Genomic DNA, 26,743 nt, shown 5'->3' with positions numbered 1-26,743 from the left:
ATATGACCAACATATACAGCAATCAAATTAGTGTTTATAAATTAAAGGGTTGTGAATTTTTTATTCAAATTTACCAATCAAAGAACTTTAAAATGTTGTGTTGGAACTTGTTTCTTTGGAACTGCCTTAATATTCACAATGAATCTCTTATGGTGAAAGCAAAGTAGCATTAAATGATCATTTATGACCTGGGAATGGCAATCATGTATGCCATCTGTCGAAGAATAAGTGCACTCAAGACACGTTATATATTCAGTGACGTGAAGGTTTTGGCAAATTGCACCTGGATACTGCTACCAGATTAAGACATCGGACAGTTTTTGTCAATCGATTTTAGCACTTCTCAGCATGAAACCACTAATGCTGCAAAAGCTTCTAATTCCTTATTTACTCAATTACTTAGACCAACTCAAGATGAAAACTCTTAAGTCTGTTTTCACATGAACTGAAGTGTTCCTGTGGTTTAAAATGAAATGGTTACAAAAAGACAGAAGACACTGTCCAACATTTACAGAAAAACAACGGAATTTAGGATACAGTAAAACATTTCCTGTATTGGTTTGATGAGGTCAGGGGCCAAAGATTGGAAAGGATTTCAATATCTATGTGTTTGTGGTTTTGACACAAGAAACGGCATGCGACATTCCAAGGATGTTTTATGCTCTTCCACAGCCACTGGAATTGCAACAATATTTAAGAATACTTTTGCAGAAGTTGGTGCAAGTGTAACTGAGTTGAATTGGTTGAAACACTCCTCCGTATCAATACGAGCTTTACGGTGGCGTAGCTGGTTAAAGAAGTGTTTATAAAGGTGGTAGTCACCAGTTTGCGAGTCAGAGGACTTGAGTTTGAACCCCAGTACGGGCAAGACCGGGAGGAAGCGACAGTGACGAGAGACACGACAAAACCTGTCTCACAACAAAACAAAACCTTTAATGTCTACTGTCAACTCTGACAACACCCCCACTATTCCACTAGTTAGCCCCAAATCATCCAAAGCAGTAGTATTCGTCCGATTCCACTCTAAGTCTCATCGGTGGCTTGCTGAATGTACCCTCCTCAAAAACAGCTTTATCTGAAAAGCTGTCGATGTCCGTCGGCGAAGGGTGGTCTGGCATGTCCTCCCCCAGCGTGTCCAGATAGCTACCCACAGAAATGCCATCCAGACCATCGCTGTTTCCGTCGTGCAGACTGGTGAAGCTGCCGCGGGGCGAGGTGTCATCCTGGCTGTCCGATAGGCTGTACAAGCTGCCATTCAAGCTGCTCTCCCGGCTGGTCACGCCTCCTTTTTCCTCCATCACCCAGCGGATGGACTCGATGCCTTCGTTGATAGACATGAGCTGCTGCAGCAGCTTCACGTCGATGGCCCGCAGATTGGCCTGTGTTGGCAAGAGAAAATATGTTTTAGGAACATTGAAAGAGACATATAGCAACAAAGCCACCATCCATTTGACAATTAATAATGCTAATGCTTGTCTCTACACAGCACAAAGAAACCATACCAACAAATGTATTTCACTTGTTGTATGGAAGTGTTTTGCCTGATAGTATACTGGCACTGGGACAGAAACGCATGTATCATCAGGCGACAGGAAATAATCAATCATTTCCATGTACTGCCAGAATGGGCACATTGCTGGACACTCAATGGGATGCCTACATAATGCAGTAATTGATTTAGTCCCCCGCACCATATCTACGGTGAGGGAGGGGTGAGGGGTCAAATTCCCCCGGGCTAGTGACGAAGAGCCATTGACACACAGTGGCGAGTCACTGTTGCATGGGAGCCAGTCAGAAAGCATTAAGCCACATGGTGGGTGACAAGGCTGATACAGGACAATGTTCCGGACAGCTGGCTTAATAAAACAGAGCCCTTCTTGAGAGTTGTGAGCTGTGACAGGGCCCGCTCAGCTAATAATGTGGTCCGTGTTTCCTTTGTGGGCTACAGCCTCGCTTCATGTGCCCACACACACACGTCAAGCCTTGGCTGGATGGAATTTTACTCCATAAACAGTCTGGGGTATCACAGGACAAATCTGTCTGATGTTATTAGACTTGCATGACTTTTAGTTGAGCCAACTTTTTTGGTGTTGTCATATTCAGTTATAACTGCTGGATTCAAGTTGAAATTCGAACCCCATTCATTGCTAGTTGATGAGCACAATTACACGTAATGTACTTACTGGGGTAATGTGTTCATTAGTGACATTACGCGCTCAGTTCAACACGTCCGTGATTAGTCTAGACTGTTTAATCAGTTCTGATACAGCTGTCAATGCACCGTGCAAATGAACAACTGGTGTGTTTGTTGTGAGAGTAACTCAGCAGAGGGCACTTGAGAAAGACGGCCTGATTGGATTAAAGATTCAGTTAGGAGTGTAAAGACGGGACAAAACAGAAGGCTGTCTTCACAGCCTTATTCTAGGGCAACATGGATCCTGCTGAATTTGCCCAAAATATATCGTATTATATTATCACTGTTCACTGTACTATCCCGGATTAGCCATCCAAAACTACAATTAGAGGGCTTCAAAGCCGGTTTTGCTGACTAGACAACCTGGGGATCCACACAAAATAAGGATCAACACCATCGATTGGTTGCAGCCTGTCTTTCACGTGAGGTCAGAGGGAAGGCACAAGGTTAGACAGGCATCCTTACTGGGTCAGTTGGTCAACCGGGCCATGACACACAACCCCACTATCCAACAAAGGTTGGTTAACCCGACATGACCATCTGTTACTGGATCTTAATAAGCCTACTGACCTTAAGCCTGGAAGGGGGGTTGCTTAGATCCTAGACAATGGTAAGCCATGACAAGTGTCATGATGAGCCATGTAATAACATGTTAGGAACAAGCCTTATTAACAAAACAACACTTGGGTTAGGCTTTCCTTAGTTTGCCTCTGTTGAATCCGAATTGAGAGTGACATTCTGGTAAGAACAGCCTGCACTTCGCCTTGCTCTGATGTAGATAGTTGGTGTGAATGGCTTCTATCAGCAGGAAGCTTTCACAACTGGATATCACCAGATTTGGGAAATTACATTTGAATGGTTGTAATGCAATCATTGACTGCTGGGGGTCAATAACCTTTCATGTTGAAAAGATAATTAGTTAATTTAGCCTAATGCCATCAGTTATTTATCTATCTAAAACAATAATTAAGTTAAATACAACGCTGTTTAAATTGGGCTGAGTCACTGTTCTAGGTCATGTTTGTATATTTTTCAAAGGTGTGGTTTACAAAACTACAGTGTAGACGATCCTATAGAAACTTTAACGAAGTTATTTGAAACGGTTTGCGGGCATCAATTCTGTATAGCCTATTCGTTTTAGTAACTACTTACCATTTCCTGTTTCAAAAATAACATCTTGCTTTCCAGTCTTTTCAAGTCAGCAGAATTTTCTCGGGTTTTTGAATTTACGGTGGCTGGTTTTTCTTCTTGTTTGTCTTGATGTTTTCCTCCCAAAAATGACCTAAGACTGTCAGGGACTTTACGACCCAACTTTGTCTCAATATCCTTAAAATCTGGTAAGACGTTCTCCTCGTCCATGATAGAGGTAGACTATAGCTCACTTCTACTTGAAATGTTTTCAGTCGAGCTGTATGAAAAACGGCGAGTAATTATGGGTTTGCCCTTGCACAGAACTCCACTGAATGCTCAAACTTCTGAACTCACTTGTACGGCTGGGTTGAAAACGGCTATCCAACAAGGCAAAGCTGGACTTTAATCAGACAAGCCAAGTCCCAGACCTGTTGTAAAATATACAGTGCAATCAAAAATGTAAGTGCTGCAAGCCCAATTCAGTCACAACTTCGAAGTCTTCCCACTCCGCCTCTATCAGTCATGTCCATTGAAACTGCTAACAGTTAAGCAGTCGGGTTGATAACGTGGTCTGAGACAGGCGCGGGACAGAGGTCTCTGTAACCTGACACCAGAACAGGTGGGACACTCAGCCACGCCTGTTTGCCTACTGTCACAGGAGCAGCTAGGAGGATTGTCCATCTTTGCTTATGAAGTGCATTATTGCGCAAAGGTTGTTCCTGTGGGGCCTCATGTTGATAAAACCGCGTTTGTTCATTCAACTTGATAGCCTTGAAAGCCAATGGCGTTTCAGGTTTCATGTTGCTTAAAAACATATTTCCAGTAGCCTACGCTTCTAAATTTTTCTTGGACCTGAGACTAAATGAACTATGTATACCAGCTGTCAATGTTTAATATATGTTGGTATAATGCAATATCATTCTGTTGAGATTTTAAAGAGGGACTTTTTTTTGCAAGTCTGGGATATACTACTATAATTCAGACTTGTTGCATGCATTTTTTAATACCAAACATTTTGGTCCTGAGTTGATGAATTATTTGATGAAAGAACTCATTTATAACAAAGTCGAATGGCTGAAGATCAAATGCTTCTAAATCAATCATGTAAATGCATTTGCAAAGCTTACAGATGTTTACTGAAGTAGTCCTAAATATAACTGAATATAAGCTTAATTAGTAATTATGTAATACTCATATGTTATAATGATATTAATTGAAGAATATTATTTTGTTGTTGTTGGGTAACTGGTTCTCAACCAAAACAGAAAAAAATGAACCATCACCACAAGAACACAAGCATTTAGCTCCCCCTTGTGTTTGCTCATGAGAACTGCCATTTATGTCCACCAGAGCTGCACCCTCATTTCAAACTATGTAATTATCCAGGACAGGGAGAACATTTTTGAAATTGTCAACACATTTAATCTGTGCTATAAAGAAATCATATACATTTTACATCAAGGACTTTACTGCACTCTTTCACTAAGAATGTTGTGCAAGATCAATTTGGACCCTTAGGTACATTCAATTTGTATCCATTTATACAATTTGAAAGCAAACTTGACATGAACTTTACATGAACTACATTAGCTATAGTAAAACGTTGCAGTTACAGGAATAGCTATGTAATTCAATGGCGTTAAGTGTCAGCTGTAGACCTATAGGTTATTATAAAACAGTAGGAAGTCAAGTATGGGGAGGGGTGTAAGAGGTAAGTGGATGTTGTAGAGGGGCAGTTGAAAGTCTCACTTTCATTTGTGTATTTACTTTACCGCTAAACTGTAATTAATTGTAAGTACATTGCGGTCCCTATGCAACTACAATGTTGGTACTGTAGGTATCGCTACGTAGTAGATCGACACTAACTTACAGTGTGGCCCAAATTGGTTTCAATTGTATTGAATGTTTTACAAATACACGTTTTTATGCTTGCCAGACAAAACAATAAAACAAAATGAAGAAATCATGTTATGGAGGATCAGTGTGGGACGCAAACCATATTGAAATTGACAGTCATTTTAAATCCGATTTGCAAAGAATGTTTTGCTGGAGCAGCGATGTCAGACTACGGACTGGCTTTTGCCGTCGTCATAACGTTGGTACTGTTCCCCGAGCAGCGGCTGTCGGCCATCCATCTTGGACCTAGAGCGCACGGCGCACGTGGTGATGGCGAAAATGATCGCCACGACGACCAGGGCCGCCACAATGCCAATGGTGATGACCTCGGTCAGAGTGAAGGGCTGAGCTGGAGACGACATAAAAAAATAACAAAATAACATACCATAACAACGTAGCTTCTCCCACACAGGTGCTAGCGTTGAACAAACAACCTGCCTAAAATGTCAGGTAAAGATATGAGTCGTGAAGAGAATCAAAACAGAGTGATGACGGAAGTGCTGGAAGAAAGAAATCCAGATTTTACGAGCAGGAACTGTACTCACATGGCCATTCTGCCTCGTAAGAGTACCCAAGGTTCTCGGGAGCGCTCACAAACATCTCAGCGTTCGCCACTGGCGGCCAGAAGGGCACCATGTTGTACCCTCGGTTGTGGCCGATGGGGGCATTCTCTGAGGGGTAGACTGCTGAATCTGCAAGACACATCAGGAAGAGTCATCCTCAAATGAATGACTGAATCAACGCAATGGGACCGTACGTCTGACAACGCTAGCCAGAGGTTGTCTCGTGTTTTCAACAACGTCACTGTGTGACATCTATATTCAGAACGTGTCTTCTCTGCCCGAGAATGTTGAAGGATTTTGGAAGTCAAAGTGTATGTATGGGATACTTGAATTTTGAAACAATGTGTGTTCGGCGAACAGCATATCACAGACGGGTGCGCAAACAGGAAGTGTGCATTACCCGGGCCGTGTCTCCTCAGCCACTCGTCAAAGATGGCGTCCGTGAAGGTGTGCAGCAGGACGAAGATGGGGTCGTTGGGGGAGAGGTGGGTCTGTCCGCCCGTCCCGTTCAAGAACAGGTGAGCCAGATTGTGTAGGCTCCTCACAGCGGGGTCGTAGTTGCCCTGGGGAGCACTATAGCCTGCGCGCACAACATAACAACAGTGTCCCTCTTGAGCCTTTTTTTTTCATGTCAAATAAAACATGCAGGACGATCGTCGCGGCAGTGTGTGGATGACAATGTCAAAGTGTATGTTGCGTCTGCAGTGGGAAATGTATTTTCGATAATTGAAAGTGTGTTAATAATACATAACGTAAGGGTGAGTCGGTGTGTGTGCGTTCTTGTACATCCAGATCCATGAGCACTCGCGTCGGTACACACAGCCCCTGGCTAGGCGCTCACCCTCGATGGTGTTGCGGAAGCTCTCAGAGGAGGTCGAGTAGTAGGGCGGCGTGTCGAAGGCGGAGACCTGAAGGCAGTCGGCCACGTCCTGGGGCTCGGGCAGGCGCTGCACCATGGGGCGGTTGACATTCCCCGCAGGGTTCCTCCTGATCGGGGTGGTCTCAGTGTCTGAGGGAAGGAGGAGGAGAACCATGTTAGACCCGATTATGTTAGTAATACTCGTACCTTTTGTGGAAACTAATGACATCAAACAGTTAGTAATTTCAGCAATTACTAAGTAAATGATAATTGTGAAAATCAATTATTTTGTATTTTATTTACTGAGGAGATTATATTACTTGTCCTACGTTGTCTTGTCCTAAGAATTTCAATGCCCAGTCTGACCTTGTGTTGTTCTGTGCATCTGACAATAAAAGACTTGAACTTTATTACTTGAAGTTTTGACTAATCAGGGTTTACAGTGGACTGTGCAACTATGCACCTATTAAACTATAGGCCCACAGCAACTTCATTCACATTTACATGGAAGTCTTAGTTACAGCAGATAGTGCACACTTTGAGGTTGTCAGCCACAGACCTGGGTCAAACATCTACACCATAAACTAAAAGGGGGTTTCTGAGGAGTTTTAGATGGATCTCACAGGACGTCTGCATGCTTGGGAACAGCTCTGGTGCTTTTTGCGGTGCCTTCGAACCGTTACAGGCCAGCGTTGGCGGTGTCAGCCCTGCGGACGGCATGGACAGACACCCACCCCCCACCTCCCGGGACGTACTGTTGCAGATGGTGCCCAGAGAGTCGTAGTCCTCCACGCTCTCGCAGATGACCCTCCACTGGGAGAAGAGGGAGTTGGCGCTGAGGGAGTTCATGTCGAAGCTGCTCCGGGCGCCCATGAGGTCGTCGGTGCAGATGTCGCACGTGCTGCCGCCGATAGCAAAGTTCCAGTAGGGCAGGGCAAAGGAGGGATCCTGCAGCATGTCCTGCCATGCGGATAAGGGTCACTGAGGATGGACATGAACGTGCGAAGCTGCGCTTATACTGTGTGCTCTAGTAGCGCCAAATCTGTGCACCCTTGAAGGAATTCGGATCAGATACGATAGCATGCGCGTGCCCCATAGAGGAGTGGAATGAGTGGAGGCATTTGGGAGAGTCTCATTGGTGGTGAGGTTGGGGTGGAGAGAGTAGAGTAGTACTTTTGATCCCTGGGAGGGAAACTGCCCTGTTACGGCCATATTGAAAAGGCATACAACTAAATATACAAAGTAACCGGATCTTACAAAAACTGCAATGTATATTTGCGTAAATAGAATTTTGGTTTATTAGGTCTAGGTTTTATCATAGAATATGATAAATACAGGAAAGTCCAATTGACTTGGTTTCCGTTTTCATTTACATGGTATTTGCAAACAATAATGAGGAAAGTCTACCTTTAAAGTATAGATCTGTGGAATACAATAGCCTGTCTGTTGCTATTAAACCAACGAGTAATAAATAATTGAAGAAATAACTTCGGCAATAATTCTCCTTTTGTTCCCTATTAAAGAGAAAATCTCAGATTAGGCCATAAAACGCTTAAATTTATGTTCTACATTTGTTTGATTATTGGCAAGGAATTGCATAGTCGTGGACATTGAAGCACAACATTATAATACAAATACGTTGGAAGAATGACAAAACACCATTCTAAACTAGTAAACGGATTGACGGCCAGAACTCACCTGCATGTCCCTCTCAAGTTGGAGCAGGTGATACCTGTGCCATGTGACAAAACCGGGGCCTTCGTGCGAGAAATCAACCCCGCCGAAACTAGGCTGGTCGGCCCCCAAGAAGGTTTTGCTGACAGAGTAGTAGTGGGTCCACACAAAGTAATTGTAAATGGTGATGTTTTGGAATTGCATTGTGTTTCCATCTGGTCCAAATATCTCCTGGTATCGCCGTGTAGCGATGACCAGGTCGGGGTGCACTGTGCGCTTGGCCTGGTCGAGCGCGTTCACGAATGCTCTCTTCTGATCTGAGCTGAGCTGCATCACGTTTCTCCGAACTACACAAACAAGGATTACAGAAATATGATATTACCGGAGGCATTCATGCATTCATCAGAAATTTGTTTTAATGAAGAAGAATTGCATTCTCATTGCTCAGAGGTGGATTTTGGTGTCATCGTAGAACAAGTATTTGGCAGTCTGATTGCGTGATTACCACTATGTTTCCCCTCTGAGCCTGAACAATTTGTGTCTGTCTCCAGTCAGTCTACAAGAACATGCCCATATCTAAAAGCTGAACAATGGTTTTGCTACCATATTTTTGACCAACAACTTTAAATAGCTATCTGGGATTGAACTTTTGAGTTCCAACTGCCACAGTTCAACTGACACTTACCAACTGCGACCGGCTGATCACAGTTTATCCCGGTCCACCCATGTCTGCAACGGCCGCAATTATAACCGGTGAAGTTTCCATTGCACTGACAAGTGCCGTTGAAGAAACGAACGGGCCAAAGTTCTCGGTCATCCCGTCCATCATGGGGATATTGGGGGCCGTGAGGCCGTGAATCTGCAGAAACAGATATGCACTGTCCGCGTCCTGTGCTTGACCCGCAAGCATCGTTCGGGAGCCCAAAGGGGGATGGACAGCACTGACCACTTCTAAGTCCTTCTGGAGTGACACATTCCCTTGGAAACTGTGCGCGTACCAATATTGCGCCAAGGAGCACCAGAAATCCGTACTTCCACATGATCACCAAATGTCCCCCAAAATGCGTACATACGTTTTTTTTTCTAAGATGGAAAAACTTTTTCTTCGTATTTTACACTCTAACTCTTCAGTGATAAAATCGAAACCACATCACTCCTAGTTAATGTTCTGGTGCAAATAAGGGAACAACCCAGATTTTTTACATGCAGTCAATACTGTTTTGTAATTGCCCTCATAGCCAAATGAGTATCTGGCCTTAAATACCGGATTAGCGCATGACTGCACGGATTTCTGGTCCCCGCGTGATCACATCACATTTCCTAAGAAGGTTACATGTTTATCCATTCATGCGCAGTTTCCTAGTGTGAGGGTAGTTCTAAGTAACAATAGAGGATTTTATTCACACAAAAACGCCCTCACATTTGTAACAATTGTAGGGGGTTAAATAGTGGGTTAAATAGTGGCCAAACAACCAAAACTAATTCCCGTATGGTTTAAAGGAAGATGGGGAAACTGGACAGTGTATAACATGACCCAAATAATGCCAATACTAATAGAAGTATAGTTATTTGACTCTGGGTTAAATCAGAGCAAGAATTGTCAAATGAAGGTTAAATAAAATAAACATATGTAATAACATTGCAAATGAATGAAATCAATTACAAGGAAAACATGTTACAAAATGAAAGTTAACCCTATACACTACCATTATTATTGTAAACCAGAGATAGAAAGCAAGATGTGAGGAAGGAGAAGGAGTACAAGGACAAGCCAGAGCTGAGGTGAAGGTCTCAGGAGATCAAGAATCCACAGAACAATGCATCACAATACCCTTTACACACAAGAACAACCAATCAGACCACTTTGTGACCCTTACTTATTAACATATGACTAACAATGCACAGTAAGTTACACAATGAGGTGTGTGAGCCATCAAGTAGAGACCCTGTCCAGCAACTCCATATTTTAGCATATGAGAGGTGGGGGCAGGATGACACCCAGCCTTACACAATATTTATAGTAGGCCTATGGCATTCATTACAGTTTTGCTGTTTACTGCCGTTGCATGCAATGCTACAATAGAATCAAATTATGTACCGTGAACAAATGAGTTAAGTGATATGGGTTTAATGTTGACAAGATGTCCAAAATATTTAGTTATCAATGACATGGTCAATTTTCTCTCAATGACATGGTTGTTTTGTCAGGTCTGAGGTAGAAGCATGCAAATCAGTTTTCTAATGTAGCCTGACTAATTGTTTTCATGGAACTGGAACAAACATAGGCCTACCATTTCAATGTTGTCAATATTCAACATTTGCAGGGGATCAAGTATATGTTTGACTAACTTTCACATTATTTGTGCTCAAATATGGTGGCAACTGAAGACTAGTGTAGCCAACACAAGGTCCCACTCCTATTGCACATCCTGCACCAGGCTGGCCGATCAACGTAACATCCACCAGTCCAGCAGCACAGCTTTCCAGTATGACGTCCCAAGTCAAGGGAGTCAGGTGGCTGAGCGGTTAGGGAATCGGGCTAGTAATCAGAAGGTTGCTGGTTCGATTCCCCAAATTATATTGTGTCCTTGGGCAAGGCACGTCACCCTACTTGCCTCGGGGGAATGTCCCTGTACGGTCCCTGCACTGTAAGAGTGTCTGCTAAATGACTAAATGTAAGTTCATGTGTCACACAATACTTTCACTCAAGTCATTTGACCGCTCACACATTCCCACCTCCCAACCACCACACCTCCCCTTTCCAACTGTCCTCCACTCAGTCCCTACCCCTCTCCTTCTACATCTCATGTGAGCTACGAAGCCTCTGGGTTCGAGGGATGCCAACAGCACGTGAGATATGTATCCCAGACCGCGAGAGAGACTCTCAGTCTACCTCATGTGGCTCCACATTCATATTTCTCAACATGATCTCACAAAGAGCTACATCCAAAAGGCTAACTCAAGAGACAACACTGACATCTGTCAGTATTCACATTATGATACAGTCAATGACTAGTACCTTCAGTAACGCCATCAAGTTAGGGTGTTGTAATCCGTAAATGTTCATGGGAAACTTTCAACAAAAGATTTAAGTTATCCACATGGACTGAAACCTAATATGTGACGCAGTTAGATTTATTTTAATCGTCTCCAAGAGCCCAGTCACAATTGTATAATTCCACTAGTACATCGTCACCTTAGTAAAGGGGTTATACTGAGGGCATCTCATGATGCAAACAATAGTTGTTTGGTTGCATTAATTAGCAGTCATTATTTCCCAACAACTCGTACATGCAAAATATCCGAAATCCTCCAGGGGATAAACTCAAACTAATTAGCGAAAACGGCAATTTCCCTCAGCTCTGCAGTGATAGTGATGGCTGGGCATAAACATCTGATGAGCTCTGGGAAAAAGTTCAATGGCAGGTTTTTACTTTGAATTACCATATGCCTGTTTCCACATCAAACGGCAGACATCGCTTTCAAGAAGAATTGGTAGGAAGCCGACATTCCTAAAAAATGCTAAACAGGCCACAGAGGTACACAGTGTCACTTGAGAGACTGTCCAACATGGTTAGTGCCAAACCTAAAAAGACATGTGGGGGAGAAAACGAACAGGTATTTTTGTCCCAAATTGACATTCAATGATCTCTGGAGTGCTTTGGTGCTTGACTTCACAGGCTTGTTGATGTTGATGATTGCTCTACTGGAAAAGGATGCAAACGCTTATTTCAGTAATAGGCATTTGCATACACATAGGATGTGTACTTATATCTGATATTTATTTTCAGTTGTGAGTAACTGATAAAAAGGTGATTTAGGGGTCAATCAGCAGTCAGAGCAAAAAGATAGAAACCTTTTTTTATACCCTAGATGCTCCTGACTTGAAGGGGAGTTTTTACACAAGTCACATGTGCTTCATGTTGTAGGTCAAAACACCAGTCTGAGTAGTTTCCTAATTGTGTTTGAGGATTACGCTAAACTAATCCTACCCTCATACAACGTATATAAATACTACTACATTCCATAGATTTGAAAGAAATCCCACATTCTTCTAAGAAAATGGTCAACTCATTATAGTCTTGTTAAGACTATTGTTATTCATTACTTATCCAGAAGGAAATCTAATGTTCCTCAACATCTGCAATACATTATGTATGATGCAGAATATCTCTGAGACAATATTACTTATTTAGCAGTATATTTGGTGGCTGTCAATGTTAAACTCGATTTAAGTGATGAAGCATTGTTGAGATTTTCCATTACAAGAGGCTTTGAATAATTAAAAAGCTACTGACCTGAAAGTATTCCTTGTAAGGTCACATGTAAATACGTTGTGAAGCTTCAGAATAAGAATGGGTTTTATTCGCAATGAAAGTTTGCACAGACAAGGAATTTGCTTTGGCAGGAAGGTGCAAACATTAAACATATAGGAATCTAAAATTTAAATATGAGGACTAACTATACTAAGGGTACATAATTAGCAAACTAAGGGTACATAACTAGCAATGGAATTAGATTAAAATAAACTATACAATAAAATAAAATATAAGTTGCAGGTAAAATATAGTTCTGGCCAGATACAGTATTTTGTGACTTCTTTCTTCCATCTTTGATGATATTGAGTCAGCACCCATGGTACTGCATGCTTTTTATACAAATGAATCAATTGAATTGAATAAATGAAGCGAAATAGCATTAAAGCTATTGAGCAGATCCTATTGTGGTGGTTGTATAGTTAACTAAATGTCACAATTACAGCATTGTATTATACTGTAAGAATAGTGGTAGTATATTGTTCACTTTAGATCAGCAACCAATCTAAATATTTTTCAATATTATCTCAAGTCAGATTTTGTCTCCCTAACTTTATAACGGTTTCCTGTTTATAATTGCATTTCGTTGATAGACACATCTTTTGAAGCTTTTCAGAAGTTTGTCTATGGACAAAAGGAGGAATTTGCAGGGTCTGAGCATTACTATTATGTCAGGATATTTTTGGACACACAAACATAAATTACACACACAAACACGTTCAGATAAGTTATTATACGACAACGCTCAACAAATGTACCAGTTAGGTAAACAGTACAGAGAGCATTAAGTAAATTGAAGACATTTTCATACAAGGAAAAAAAAGAAAACGCAGGCCTATCAAATATATGTACAATGTACATGGACAAGCAAATTCTGTTATTCCCTGCGTACCACTATTCTGTCGGCATATGTGTGCAAAGTAAAGAAAACCTTTGCACTGTCTTGAATCATGTGAGAAGATGTGACTGGAGCTTAACGGTAATCCTCGCCTTTGGTCAAAAAGGCACAGTGGGAGTCATTAATGCTGAACTCTGAGCCATTCATATGACTACCTCTGCGCTAGGATGCCTGCTACCCCCTCTCCCCTCACCCCTCCCCACCTGCCCCCTCCTTTCCCCCCTCTCCACCTCTGCTCCATATCCGAGTCATGTGACACCAAGAAAATCTTTTGTGCATCTGCTGTTCGTTTTAATATATTCTCCCTCAAAGTAGCAGGCACGTACAAATATGCAGTTTTGTACATGTCTTTGGATAAAGGCGTCTGCTAAATGAGTGACGCTGATCAGATGAGACACAGATTTTCTGTTTACCTTCCGATTGCAGTTCATCCAACTGCAATAGGATTGCGTCACATGCCACGCAAAGCCTCCTACAAAAGACATTCCTCAGACCAGTGATCACGTCTTGGTTGTAGCCTGCCTCTGGGGCGGCGCCTGATTTGACTACAGAGCTATGTCTCCCACGGGGCACCTCCGTGAGGCGCACAGCTGACAGGACGACCCAGCCTCATGACCAAAGGCCTAAGGTGAGGCCTGTCATTTGCTGCCCTACATAGTGTCCCAGTGTTCCTCTGCTCCACGTAGCTTCAGCTTGCTTCATCCACCATGTGGAGACAGGTTATCCTCTGTTTCTGAGAATAATTCAGACACCTTGGAAATATTTTGAAGATTAAGACTAAGGCAGGTTTTAGAAGGGAGAGTATTTGAAGAATGTTTTCCAGTTAACTCTGAGACGAAAACATTTTTATGTTAAAATGTGTCACATGCTCAGTCACATCAGACACTTTCTTTTAAACAAAAACATCCTTTGCATGAAACAGTACATTAGTTTCATGTACTGTAAATGTGGTTTTTCAAGGGTAGTAAACCACTTTCTCAAAGACTATTCCACACATAATTCAACAGCAAATATTTGGCAACAGATTGCTGAGAAATATTTATTGTAGGAAGGCATGACCACTGTAATACTTGCACACAACAGTACTTTGTTAGAATAAAACAATCAAGACTCTCAAAGGTCCTGAGTGATAATCACATGGACAGTCACAAGTTATGCCAGGAAAAAATATTTTTATCTTGTGTGTTTTATAGATTGTTGTCATGTACAGCATGAAGTCTCATAAGTATACGGTTTCGGAAGCTGTCAAAAACATTAAGATGTGGGTGTTTATTTATTACGATGTGGATGTTATTGTTTTTGTCTAATGTTCCTGATAAGACTCATAATACGTTTTAATTAAAATGTTTTCAACATAATATTAAACCAGTTAATTAGGTTTATGAGTAAAAGTTGTGACACATTAATCTATGCAGTGTGGGAAACAAAATAATAAATATGATTAGTTTATCTCTACAAAGTGTCTCCTTAACACCTATTGTTATACCATGGGAGTAGATCTTTAATTTAGAATTCAGTTTAGATTGTCAATTATTTTGGATGAATCACTCAAGCGCTCACATCAAATAAGACCTAAACTAACCAGTAGAGGTCAGTAATAGCACATAGAAAAGGTATGTGCCCAGTCATCTAAGACCTCAAGATAAATGTGATCAAGTGTTCTTCACATCAATCCTGACTGGTGATTTACTGCGGATTTTCACTTTTCAGCATCAATAAGTAATAAATGATAAGATAAAGACTTTGATGAAGTTATTCCCTTGGAAGAGCCTTTTACTTCAGTGAAAACAGGCATTTCATCTTTGCTTGGAACTTGGCAGAGGTCCTAATTGTCATTAAAGATGCTGTAAAGCAGAACTGAAAATGAGTTTTAAGTTCATCACACCACAGAAGAATGTGTTGTTAACTACCCATCCAAATTAGAATGAAAAAAACCCCGCAGACAAGTATGTTAAATTAGGCTTTGAAATCGTGAGAAAATCAGCAGTTTTCTCTGCTTGAGACTGGGGGGGCGTGTCGTCTGAAGGAACTGAAGCTCAACCCCCTGCGTGGAAGGCGCCGCCTCTCTCAAGTACCTACAACCTGGATAATGGACGCTATGGCAAGTGAGAGGAGGAGCCATGCAGTGATCTGACGTAGATAGGTGGCTGTGAATTAGATAGGTTGGATTTTGCCCCCCTATACAAAACCTGAACTGAAAACGGGTGAGAAACTGTTCAATGGACTAACTCCACATTTCAGTGCGAGAAAAAGTTTTCTCGCTTTGCACATGCTTTCATCAACTCATTTCACACCTATATAATGTACTGAGAAGCAAATCATGGAATTTGCTTTACAACATCTTTAAGGAATGTATCATTTTCAGTTAGCATCCAAGCCAATACATTATTGTTTTTGTTCAAATGATTTTTGTGTGTGAAGACGATGCCCAACTTAAAAATTACATTTGATCCATTGCCATGTGTTACCTAAACCGGTATATAACACTGTCAATATGTCTAGTCTTTTGGGGGATTATTACAGTGAGTAAACTTAAGTTTACTTAAACTTGATTAAATCCCTTAGTTCTGTCGCATTAGTAGAAGTTTTCTAAGCTTGGCATCAACACTCTGTGGACTTCCGCTGATGAATGACTGAAGTTAGGCCTTCACAGAAGCCTGCTTGAATATCGGGTTACTGTCCACTTAACACCTCACCAGCATCTTAAATCTGCCGCTTTCCAATACGAAAGCACTTTGGGTGATTTACATAGCAATAATTTCAACAGCACCCACTGCCCTGACCTGGCGTTAGCAATAAAAAACGTAGATATACTGCCGAAACTGCCGCTACCGGGTGATTGCTTTTTAACCGTCATTACTCTCCAGGGGCGGACAACTTAGTCTATGGTTCGACAGAAAGAAATAACCGCTCCAAAATCTAGACCAGGCACAGACATGGAGAAGGTAGGCTACAATTAAAAAGAAAGAGCCGAGAGAAGGAGCTACATTAACAGGATGCCTTTTTGGTAAGAAGCAGATTATTCTGACAGTGGCGGTAATTAGCATGGAATGGTTTTTTAGCTTCAGGATGTAGAGGGGAAACGACTGGGTGGGAAGGTTGAATCGGTCTGGGCCAAGAGACACTGCAAGGATGATGAAAGGGAGCTAGGTCGTGGGGCAGTGTGCAAGCTTATAAGTGTAGCTCCCTTCGAGGTATAGTTTTAGGAGAGGTGATAACAGAAAACATGAGCAATATGGATTTTACCTGATTCAATCAAATGTAAACTGGATTTAGTGCTGTAGCCTACATGTCCCTGTTTTGGGTCCCAATTAATCTACAATCAGGAAATCATTTTCCTCATCCATAAGATATACTAAAACACTACCTTTAAAGGGGTCATTGAATACAAAACCGAGTTTACTTTGTCATACTTGAATAATGGGTAAAATGGACATACAGTGAACCTCAAAGTCCATAGACACCTCTTTCCTATACAAATCTCACAATTTGAAACTGCAGCTGTAAAACGGGTGGCTTCCAAAAAGCCACCGAGTTGACGTCAACTAAGTGGCTCCACCCTATTTGGCTCTGGTCTGTACCTTTGTCACGCCCCAAAATGTACATACACATCCGACCGTATGCTCATCACATCCGCAAGCTGTATGATTTTTTTTTTTTTGCAGTATGATTTTGTCGCTAACAGTTATTAGCAATGCTAACGTATCCTGTATCTAGCATAGGTAGAATGTGTGATGATTTTTTAGTTTATTGGCAATGGGACTAACGTTATTTCATTTTCCTGACTGTGTTTCATTCGAATAAATAACCTGTGTTGTCATGTCAATCTACAATTCACGATGCATGTTTGGCTATGTTGCGTCTTTGCTACGCAGCTTCGCTCGTTGTAAATCAACCAATCAGCGCACAGCCCATCTAAATATTCATGAGCATACCATAAAAGTGAGAAAACCTCTCATTTCATTATCGGGCTATTTCACAGGGTTACATTAGGGCGCATAGAACAGCACCAAGGCCATTTTCAGCCCAACCAATGTTACATACCCTATTCGGAGACTTTAAGGAACAGTGTGAAATACCCTATAAAATCAGTATATGACCCCTTTAAATTATCCCCACGGCAATGTTGTGAAATGGGATATTCGAAATAGGCCTTGTTGACATTGACTTTTCATATAATATAAAGTTTAAGGTTCTGTGGATACATGGGCAAACATCATTCTTATTTACAGGAACTTGACTCACACTACCACAGGGCTCGGCTTAGAAAAGACTGAAAATTGCTCAGCAGAGTGCATAGCCGGCTGAAGTCTCCTCATGGCAGCTTTAGTCCGATGATTCCCTCATTAGGTGTCCCCTCACACGCTGCCCTATGGTAGGCACCTAAAGCCGGCAGACAACTTGAACAAAGGGATTGGAGGAAAGATAGAGAAAATCAAAGGCCTTGGACGAGGCTTTGTGAATTACCTGACCTGGATTCTGCCAAGCACTGTAGTGACCAGATTGTGAGTGACAAACAATGGATGTATTGTGAGTAAAAGCTGTAGAAAAAGAAAGAAAAAAAAAGTAATTTCCACTCTACTATTTAAAAGTTGGATACCCAGGAAAGGTTGGTAAATGTATATTTGAATGGATTATGTGGTATATTCTGGAATATGGGACACTATTTTGTCCATAACTTGTCCATATCTTGATCTCTGAGAGGCAGATATTGGTGTTTCCAGAGCAAGTGGTTCAGCAAAGGAATCCACTATGAGCAGTGCACATGTAATGCATTTGAAATGAGTCTCACTTTATTTTTCCTCCCTCGGTGCATACCATGATATTTGAGGAAAGTACGACAAAGTCAAATTCCCTTTGTAACGTGTCACATTGAAGAGGAGAAAACAGTGTGATAGGTGATTTCAAGAGTTCTTAAGGTTTTGAACCATACTGAACATGCTAATTTGTATCAAAACAGAACAAAAGAGATAAAATCACCAATTTGTATCTGTGTTGCCTTGGAAATCACCAGACAGTGACTTCATCTCACAGTCACTAACACCCTTTAGTAGGTCTGTCAACATGGCTCCGATTCTTTATTGAAACCATAGTCTCAATTGACATTTCAGAACCCTCGAAACAACATTGATAACGAATCTGCTCAAACATCCAGGAATGGATTAGCGCACGTTTTACGTTTGAAGGCAGTGTACAAAACCCATTCACAAGTCAATTAGGAACCCCGATGCAAAGGAACTGTAAAGACATTTTCTTGAGGCAGCTAATACGCACCCAACAAGCTACCAAGCTTGTCATTTGTAACTAATGCCAAGTGAGAGAGATAGAGCTGTCAATCAAGCACAACTATTCCACATCAAGACTACCTCTAATCTAAAAGGTAGCATGCAAGACCCTTCATTTCACTTCATCCAAGGGACCCCAGACAGGAGAAGCCCCTTGACACTGCCTATAAAGCAAATGTTGTACTGGAAGAATTCCAGACAAAGCAAAAATGTCCTCCCACTACCTCACATTTCCAAATCTGCCTCCCAGCACATTTCTGGTCTGATTTGACACAGCTCCCAGAGAATGATTCACCTGCTCTATCTGGCTACGTCCATCCTGGCGACACATTTGTTAGTGTGCCATTATGTCACACGGCCAAATGTATTCCATTTGTTATGCGCGCCGTGGTGACGACCGGTGGAAGTGTTCTTGCTAATTTAATACCTATTGAGACAGAAAATTGGATCTACTTCTGGGGCCTGTGATGAGTGTCGTATCGCAGAGCTGCCGATTCCTGCCAGAGATTAATTAAAATGGAATTTTGGTGGGACCTGTGACAGTCGCCCGTCGCCCGTTCATATTTCTTCATAATTGGAACGAGCGCCTCAAGAGAAGGATCCCTTCGGAGCGAGGGAGCCGATGGGCATTCGTCATTATGTGTACTAGGAGAGCCAAGCTATTCACCAGGAACCAATTGTGCTCTTTTGAACAAAAACAGGTGGGGATGGGGGGGAGGAGGAGGAGAATATTTGATTGGGATTTTGGCTCAGAGATTTGTGACTACACGCATGGTTGGGTTTGTTTGTTTTTAGAGGGTGTTCATGCCTGTCTCGTTATGACAATCCTCAACCCCAGTCTCTGTCTATAATGACATTGTAGTTGGGATTACCAGATCCAAAGTAGGGGCCCTTACCAACAAACATACTCTTTTATAAGGCCTGTTAATGGGGGTACATTTTGAGAAATGTTCATCAAATCAGCAAAGAGAAGCTACACATTTCACAGCGCTGTCACATTGTTTTTTTCCCTTTTCAAAGAGAAGCTATCCCCAAAAGGTAGAGCTGACTTTTCACCTGTTTCTCTTATTTGGTTTGTAATCCTCAGTCAAAAGATCAAATAGGTTTCTTGGCAAGACAAGAGATTAGGAGCTGTCACTACAGGGATTTAGGTCGAACCAACGCCGTCTGCCTTTCCTGTGTCTTTCTCTTTTAAGTGTTTTCATTAAAACCGATCTCACTGCACCGCAATGACGATGGTAAAGTCATACATATAATCAATCAAATACAGTTAGGTCCATAAATATTTGGACATTGACACAATTTTTCATCATTTTGGCTCTGTATACCACCACAATGGATTTGAAATTAAACAATCAAGATGTGCTTTAAGTGCAGACTTTCAGCTTTAATTTCAGGGTATTTACATCCAAATCAGGTGAACGGTGTAGGAATTACAACACATTTTATATGTGCCCCCCCCCCCTTTTTAAGGGACCAAAAATAATTGGACAAACTAACATAATCATAAATCTAATTGTCACTTTTAATACTTGGTTGCAAATCCTTTGCAGTCAATGACAGCCTGAAGTCTGGAACCCATAGACATCACCAGACGCTAGGTTTCGTCCCTGGTGATGCTCTGCCAGGCCTCTACTGCAACTGTCTTCAGTTTCTGCTTGTTCTTGGGGAATTTTCCCTTCAGTTTTGTCTTTAGCAAGTGAAATGCATGCTCAATTGGATTTAGGTCAGGTGATTGACTTGGCCATTGCAGAACATTCCACTTCTTTGCCTTAAAAAACTCTTTGGTTGCTTTCGCAGTATGCTTCGGGTCATTGTCCATCTGCACTGTGAAGCGCCGTCCTATGAGTTCTGAAGCATTTGGCTGAATCTGAGCAGATAATATTGCCAGAAACACTTCAGAATTCATCCTACTGCTTTTGTCAGCAGTCACATCATCGATAAATACAAGGGAACCAGTTCCATTGGCAGCCATACATGCCCACGCCATAACACTACCTCCACCATGCTTCACTGATGAGGTGGTATGCTTTGGATCATGAGCAGTTCCTTCCCTTCTCCATACTCTTCTCTTCCCATCATTCTGGTACAAGTTGATCTTGGTCTCATCTGTCCATAGGATGTTGTTCCAGAACTGTACAGGGTCTTTTAGATGTTTTTTGGCAAACTCTAATCTGGTCTTCCTGTTTTTGAGACTCACCAATGGTTCACATCTTGTGGTGAACCCTCTGTATTTACTCTGGTGAAGTCTTCTCTTAATTTTTGACTTTGACACAGATACGCCTACCTCCTGGAGAGTGTTCTTGATCTGGCCAACTGTTGTGAAGAGGTTTTTCTTCACCAGGGAAAGAATTCTTCTGTCATCCACCACAGTTGTTTTCCGTGGTCTTCCAGGTCTTTTGGTGTTGCTGAGCTCACCAGTGCGTTCTTTCTTTTTAAGAATGTACCAAACAGTTGATTTGGCCACACCTAATGTTTTTGCTATCTCTCTGATAGGTTTGTTTTGATTTTTCAGCCTAACGATGGCTTGCTTCACTGATGGTGACAGCTGTTTGGACTTCATATTGAGAGTTGACAGCAACAGATTCCAAACACAAATACCATACTTGAAATGAACTCTAGACCTTTTATCTGCTCCTTGTCAATGAAACAAAGAAACTCCCATGAGGGAATAACATACACCTGGCCATGGAACAGCTGAGCAGCCAATTGTCCAATTACTTTTGGTCCCTTAAAAAGGGGGGGGGGCACATATAAAATGTATTGTAATTCCTACACCGTTCACCTGATTTGGATGTAAATACCCTGAAATTAAAGCTGAAAGTCTGCACTTAAAGCACATCTTGATTGTTTAATTTCAAATCCATTGTGGTGGTATACAGAGCCAAAATGATGAAAATTGTGTCAATGTCCAAATATTTATGGACCTAACTGTATGTACATTTGTGAATCAGGAGGCCCACACTCAAGCTTGCTTGACTGCTTTTTGACTTGGAGATACTAAAGGCTTTTATAGTCCCTCTGTGCTACTTCATGAAGGAATCAAGTTAACACCAAAATTATGCGTAACCGAACGACAAGGTTATTTTACCCCAGCAATCACAGGTGAATGACACTGTTTTTCATTGGCAATTGCCGTTAACAAGGTAACATTCATCTCAACAAAAGGAACAAAACCCAATCAGACGCATTTTTCTCTGCACTGCATTGTGTAAAGGGATATAAAGCAGCCAGGCCTACTGCTGGCTGTATTTCTTCACAGACAGGGTTACCTCAAGGGACTTTATTCCCCCCCATGGGTAGCCATACTTGGTGTTTTTGTCATTACTCATTGCTTTTGCTATCAGCACAAATGGCATACAGGTAGCCCTATGGGAAAGAAGACAAACCATTTCTATGCAAGCCCAGTGTGCTCTTAAATAATTTCGCTGGCATTGAAGGCAGAGATTTTAAGTTTCATTGTTTGTCTTCAATAGGAATGTATGTTTTCTATAGGAATTTATGTCTTCTATAGGAATGTATATTTCAAATAACATTTTAACATTTGGCAAGAAAATGCTATATGGCCTTTTATAATTGTCATTAGCAGTAGCATACATTTAGTAGTATAAATTCACCCAGATTGCTTGATCTTTACTTGTTTTGATATGTAATACTGTGTACCTAGTTATGATTATGTGGATATTCATCTGTTGTTTTTGTGCGGCTAGATCAAACTTTTCACTAGCTCTGAGTAAAAAAAATGACGCATGGCTTGGGAATCATGGCCCATAAAGGAAGACTCTGCTATAAGAAAAGCGACACTGTAGTCTCGTCTTGTGCCTCGGTCATTTGCACTTTAAGAACCGCAGCTCTGAATTTCACCAGGGGTATAGAACAGGGGTATAGAACAGGGGTATAGAACAGAGCGCAGTGGGGTGCCGTCTTAAAGACGGAGGACAGTGTACCTTGACATGAGGGGCCAACGTCTGGGACAGAGACAGCGTTCGTTGCTTTCACAATGCCTATGCACCACCCTCCATACACACACACACACACACACAAGAACGAATGCACGCACACAGACACTCACACGCTGTTCTCTCAACATTTAATAGGAAACAATGCCATATCTGTTATATTTGGGCTGCTTATGTAAGCCCACCATGTGAATTATGTAATGCCTTTGCCATACATTTTTCATTGCGTCTCTCTTTGAAGCTACTATAATTGGGCGTTTATGTGTTTTGCCGTTTGTCTCTGAGGGCTCCGTGCACTTTGACGTAAGTTCAGTGGCAGATACCGAAAGTCTTCAAAAGTAGAGCACACGTTTTCCCTCCCTGCTCCCTCGTGCCCAAGGGTACGCCGTGGATCTCAGGGAGAAACGGGGAAATGGCGGAGGTTTCATCATGTGTGAGTAAACATCTTTGCCGCACAGAAATATTTCCTCCCCCTTCAACGTTGGGGAAAGTTTCTGCCGCTTAACACGCGAGGTGACAGAACCGAAGCACCAAACGGTAGGCAGGGTTGTGATTCTTGCAGCGACAAGATGTTTCTCAATGTCTCGTGCCGTGTGAGGATGATGCCTATTAGAAAGTCTGTAATACATCTGACTTCCTCGGTCGTTTAGTATCGTGTTAGGAATTGGGTGCCAATGATGTATGTATACATCTTTCTCCCAGCTTCATCAAGGCCCATGACACGTTGTGGCCCAAAACCTCACAAATACACCCCACTCCAGACACCCCCCCCCCCCCCCTCCCACACACATGACATTTGACGTAGCGTTTAGCTTGATTAGCCTGTAAGCTTGATGGCTTACATAATACACCGTTTAAAATACCAAGTGTAGGTGTTGAATGCAGCAAGGTTATTGTAATTTAATGCGCCAAGGCTGGAAACTGTCGGTGTCCATTTTAGTGACGGAAACAGTCGTGGCTTGGGTCAACAGCAATAAGACTGTGTTCGAACTAAACCCGCCACCCCTGACCTGTGATATTGGTGTAAGCACACCGAGAGCACCGCCAACAACAAAAAAAGAAGAAGACATTTTGTGAAATAGCCCGAGGCTAGAACAGCAAAAGAAAGAGCTGCCCTCCAACTCAATCTCATGACGCTCAGTGATTTCATACCACAGGCTGACTCGGTATGTGGTGCGCAGTCTCTTTAGCTTCGGGGGAAGGATGTCCAAATCAGTTGTATCCCCCCTCCTCCCCCACCTCCCCCCATCCCCTTCCCCCATGGATGCCTCGCAGAGCGCCAGACACACAGCTGTGATGCACCAGGATGGCGATGGAAATGCCTCTACTGCAGGTGTAAATTGTACGAAGTTGACTCGGTCCATGCTTCTAAAATTATAACAGACTGTCAATGTGTGACGCCTCACAGGCCGTCCGGTCAATAAACTGCTCATTCCAGGAAGTCAATTATGATTGGTTGATGATGAAGCACCCTGTCCCAAACTGGCCTGGTGTTGGTGGATATAATAATAACCCTGAAGGGGGAAGCCAGCTTTGTTTCCTGTCGAGCTGACATTGAGAGAAGGCTCGCCCATGCCATTGATCAACAGTGCACCTGTTATTGCTCAATGGCCTTAGGCCTAATTAAATATTAAACCTTTTATTGGCTTCTGCAAAGGTATTTGTAAATACATTGTGTGCCAGAGTAGGCATCAAAGATTCCCACTCCCCAACCAACACAAAGTTGCGGTTATTGCCACTCGCTCCTTCTCTAGTCCCATTTAGATCCATTTACAATGATGAAAGGGTTGGGAAATTGCTGGCGATGGCTTTGAGGCGCGGGGGTTACTACACATCTCTGTCTATCTGAGGGAAATTCAAAGCAAAGCCCCTGACTTCAATGAGATAATGAAAAACAATGATGCTGGGAAAGCAGGCTGTCATTAGCACCTTGCTAAACTGTGGTGTTGGGTAGCCGGCACACAACTCTCATGACCGTGAGTCTCAAAATAACAGGAACGGCGAGGCAGATTTTCCCATTGAGGATGAAATACATTCTCAAACTGCTTCACAGCATTGCATGATACACCTTGTTTTATTACCCGGTGTCAGGAATTAATCGGGGTGAGAGGAACAGGTTGAAAATCAGCCATTTCGCAGGCAGTGAAAATGAATGAGCTGATTTCGTCATAAACAACCGGTGACAGTGCTCTGGACTGTCTGTCCCGGGAAAGGACTTTATGGATGGTCTGAGCTGACATTAGCAGATAAATCAGAATCTCCATCATTAATGGAGCCGGGAGCCATCAAGTCATAACCCCAGCTAAAATAAACTGAGGGGAGCATGGTATTAAACATATATTGGCCTTCACTTGCCTGGTTTCCCTATAATTCAAAGCAGTAAATTTATCCGGTCACCGGCACAACTTGGACAGCTGAGCCCTGCTCTCCCCACCCCACTGCCTTCTACCTTTTCCAGGGAAGGAACTCAATCGAACAAGCCCAAGGAAGACGTCGATTGTTTCCGTCCGCCATACACTCCATCAACCAGTAGGTGGAGCCCCTTCCATTGGCTTCAACCACGGTTCCCACCGGTTCCGGCGATAACGCGCTGTCCGCTGTTCGGAAGCCTTACGTCACTGACTTTGTCTCTTTTATGTAGTCCGCCTGCCACACGCCATTTCTGTCATTGTCAGTGTTTGCATGTGTGTGTGCTCGTATGTACTTCCTGTCACCTTGTACTCCTAAACCCTGGTATGAAGGCAGGGGATTGATCCAGATTGGTGCCGATAGAGGACGAAGATGGGATAGAGCTTTGATGTTGAGCACAAGGGGACGTCATGGGATCTGACATTTAAGAGAGAGGGGCTGTATGGAGTGGCGGAGTGTTTCTGCGTGTCTCTCTCTCCCTCGCCCTCTCTCTCTGAAGCACTTCCCAGTACTGATTGCTAGCACTTTCCGAGAGACTATCCTAACCTACGGATAACCTATCAGTGCAAAGAGAGCCTTTGGCATTTTGCTGTGTCTCTAATAATGTTGGTCTGTGTAGAATGTTCTGGAGAGGAGAGAATCAAGGCCTGATATTGTGTTGAAGTCTGTCACGTTTTTGCGAGTTTCTTTTGCTATTTTTCCACACGCACTACCAGCGGCACACGCTGTCTCTTTGGCTCGTGCACACGTGTTGGATCTAACTCACTCACTCACTCGCACATACACAGACAAAAACTCTCGCTCGCTCTGTCATTCTCTCTCCTTCCCACAGACACACACACACACACTGGGACACACGTTCACACGAGCCAAGTCTCTATCTCCCTCCCCGCTCTCGCACACACGCACACATGGACATGCACACTCTCAGCAGTTGGGCTTGGCCAGATTGCTGTGGCCTGAGATAGGCGGCGTGATCATCAATCACCAAGACCTCCCTCTGGTCAAATCAAGTTTGTCCCCGGTGTGAACAGCAACCTATAGGAGCCCGAAAAGGCCAGGCCTCCTCACTCGCCTGAGGGGGCGAGGGGCACACTTCAGCTTTGTTTTTTTTTTACATCCTGGAGTGCATCCATCTCTGGCAGACGGACAGACGGATGGCCGATGATTAGGAGGAGGCTCGGGTCCAATATGCGGGCAGGGACATGGCCTCCTCGGGTGAAGGATTCCTCTGTTCCAAGGTTGACACTGAGGGGAGGGAATAAAGCTGCTGGAAGAACCGTGGTCTCATTGTTCGGCATGTTTTTCTCCTGTTGAAATCTCTTCCTGAAAGGAGACTGGATTTCTGTCCTGGCGTCCCGGTGCGCCATTAGACGTTTGTGATTTGAGCGAAATGACCTTGGCCAAAGTGGGCGAAAGTCCCCCACGGTTCAGGGCACTTGCATCATGGGACCCTTGTCTGTTCGGCAGGCAGACGATGTTCAAAGCTGTCACAGCCACGGCTTGAAGGGAAAGAAATTGGCGGCGAGCACACAGACGAGGAACAATCCAGCCAGAGA

General features: G+C 42.8%; 2 protein-coding genes across 2 annotated transcripts; both read right to left on the bottom strand.

Moving 5' to 3' along the window:
• Positions 1 to 913: 913 nt before the first annotated feature.
• Positions 914 to 3,921, bottom strand: LOC134009940 (leucine rich adaptor protein 1-like). The gene is made up of 2 exons (XM_062449726.1): positions 3,347 to 3,921; positions 914 to 1,379 (listed from the first exon to the last, which is right to left on the bottom strand). The coding sequence occupies exons 1-2, from the start codon at positions 3,551 to 3,553 to the stop codon at positions 990 to 992; spliced, it is 597 nt and encodes a 198-aa protein (XP_062305710.1). The 5' UTR covers positions 3,554 to 3,921; the 3' UTR covers positions 914 to 989.
• An 803-nt stretch (positions 3,922 to 4,724) lies between these two features.
• On the bottom strand, positions 4,725 to 9,567 carry LOC134009965 (5,6-dihydroxyindole-2-carboxylic acid oxidase-like). The gene is made up of 7 exons (XM_062449763.1): positions 9,003 to 9,567; positions 8,342 to 8,664; positions 7,399 to 7,603; positions 6,626 to 6,793; positions 6,185 to 6,364; positions 5,767 to 5,913; positions 4,725 to 5,570 (listed from the first exon to the last, which is right to left on the bottom strand). The coding sequence occupies exons 1-7, from the start codon at positions 9,355 to 9,357 to the stop codon at positions 5,386 to 5,388; spliced, it is 1,563 nt and encodes a 520-aa protein (XP_062305747.1). The 5' UTR covers positions 9,358 to 9,567; the 3' UTR covers positions 4,725 to 5,385.
• Between the last annotated feature and the right edge of the window lie 17,176 nt (positions 9,568 to 26,743).

This window comes from Osmerus eperlanus, chromosome 23 (assembly GCF_963692335.1).
Source record: "Osmerus eperlanus chromosome 23, fOsmEpe2.1, whole genome shotgun sequence".
NCBI lineage: Eukaryota > Metazoa > Chordata > Actinopteri > Osmeriformes > Osmeridae > Osmerus > Osmerus eperlanus.
This window is presented reverse-complemented; position numbering and strand designations above follow the sequence as displayed.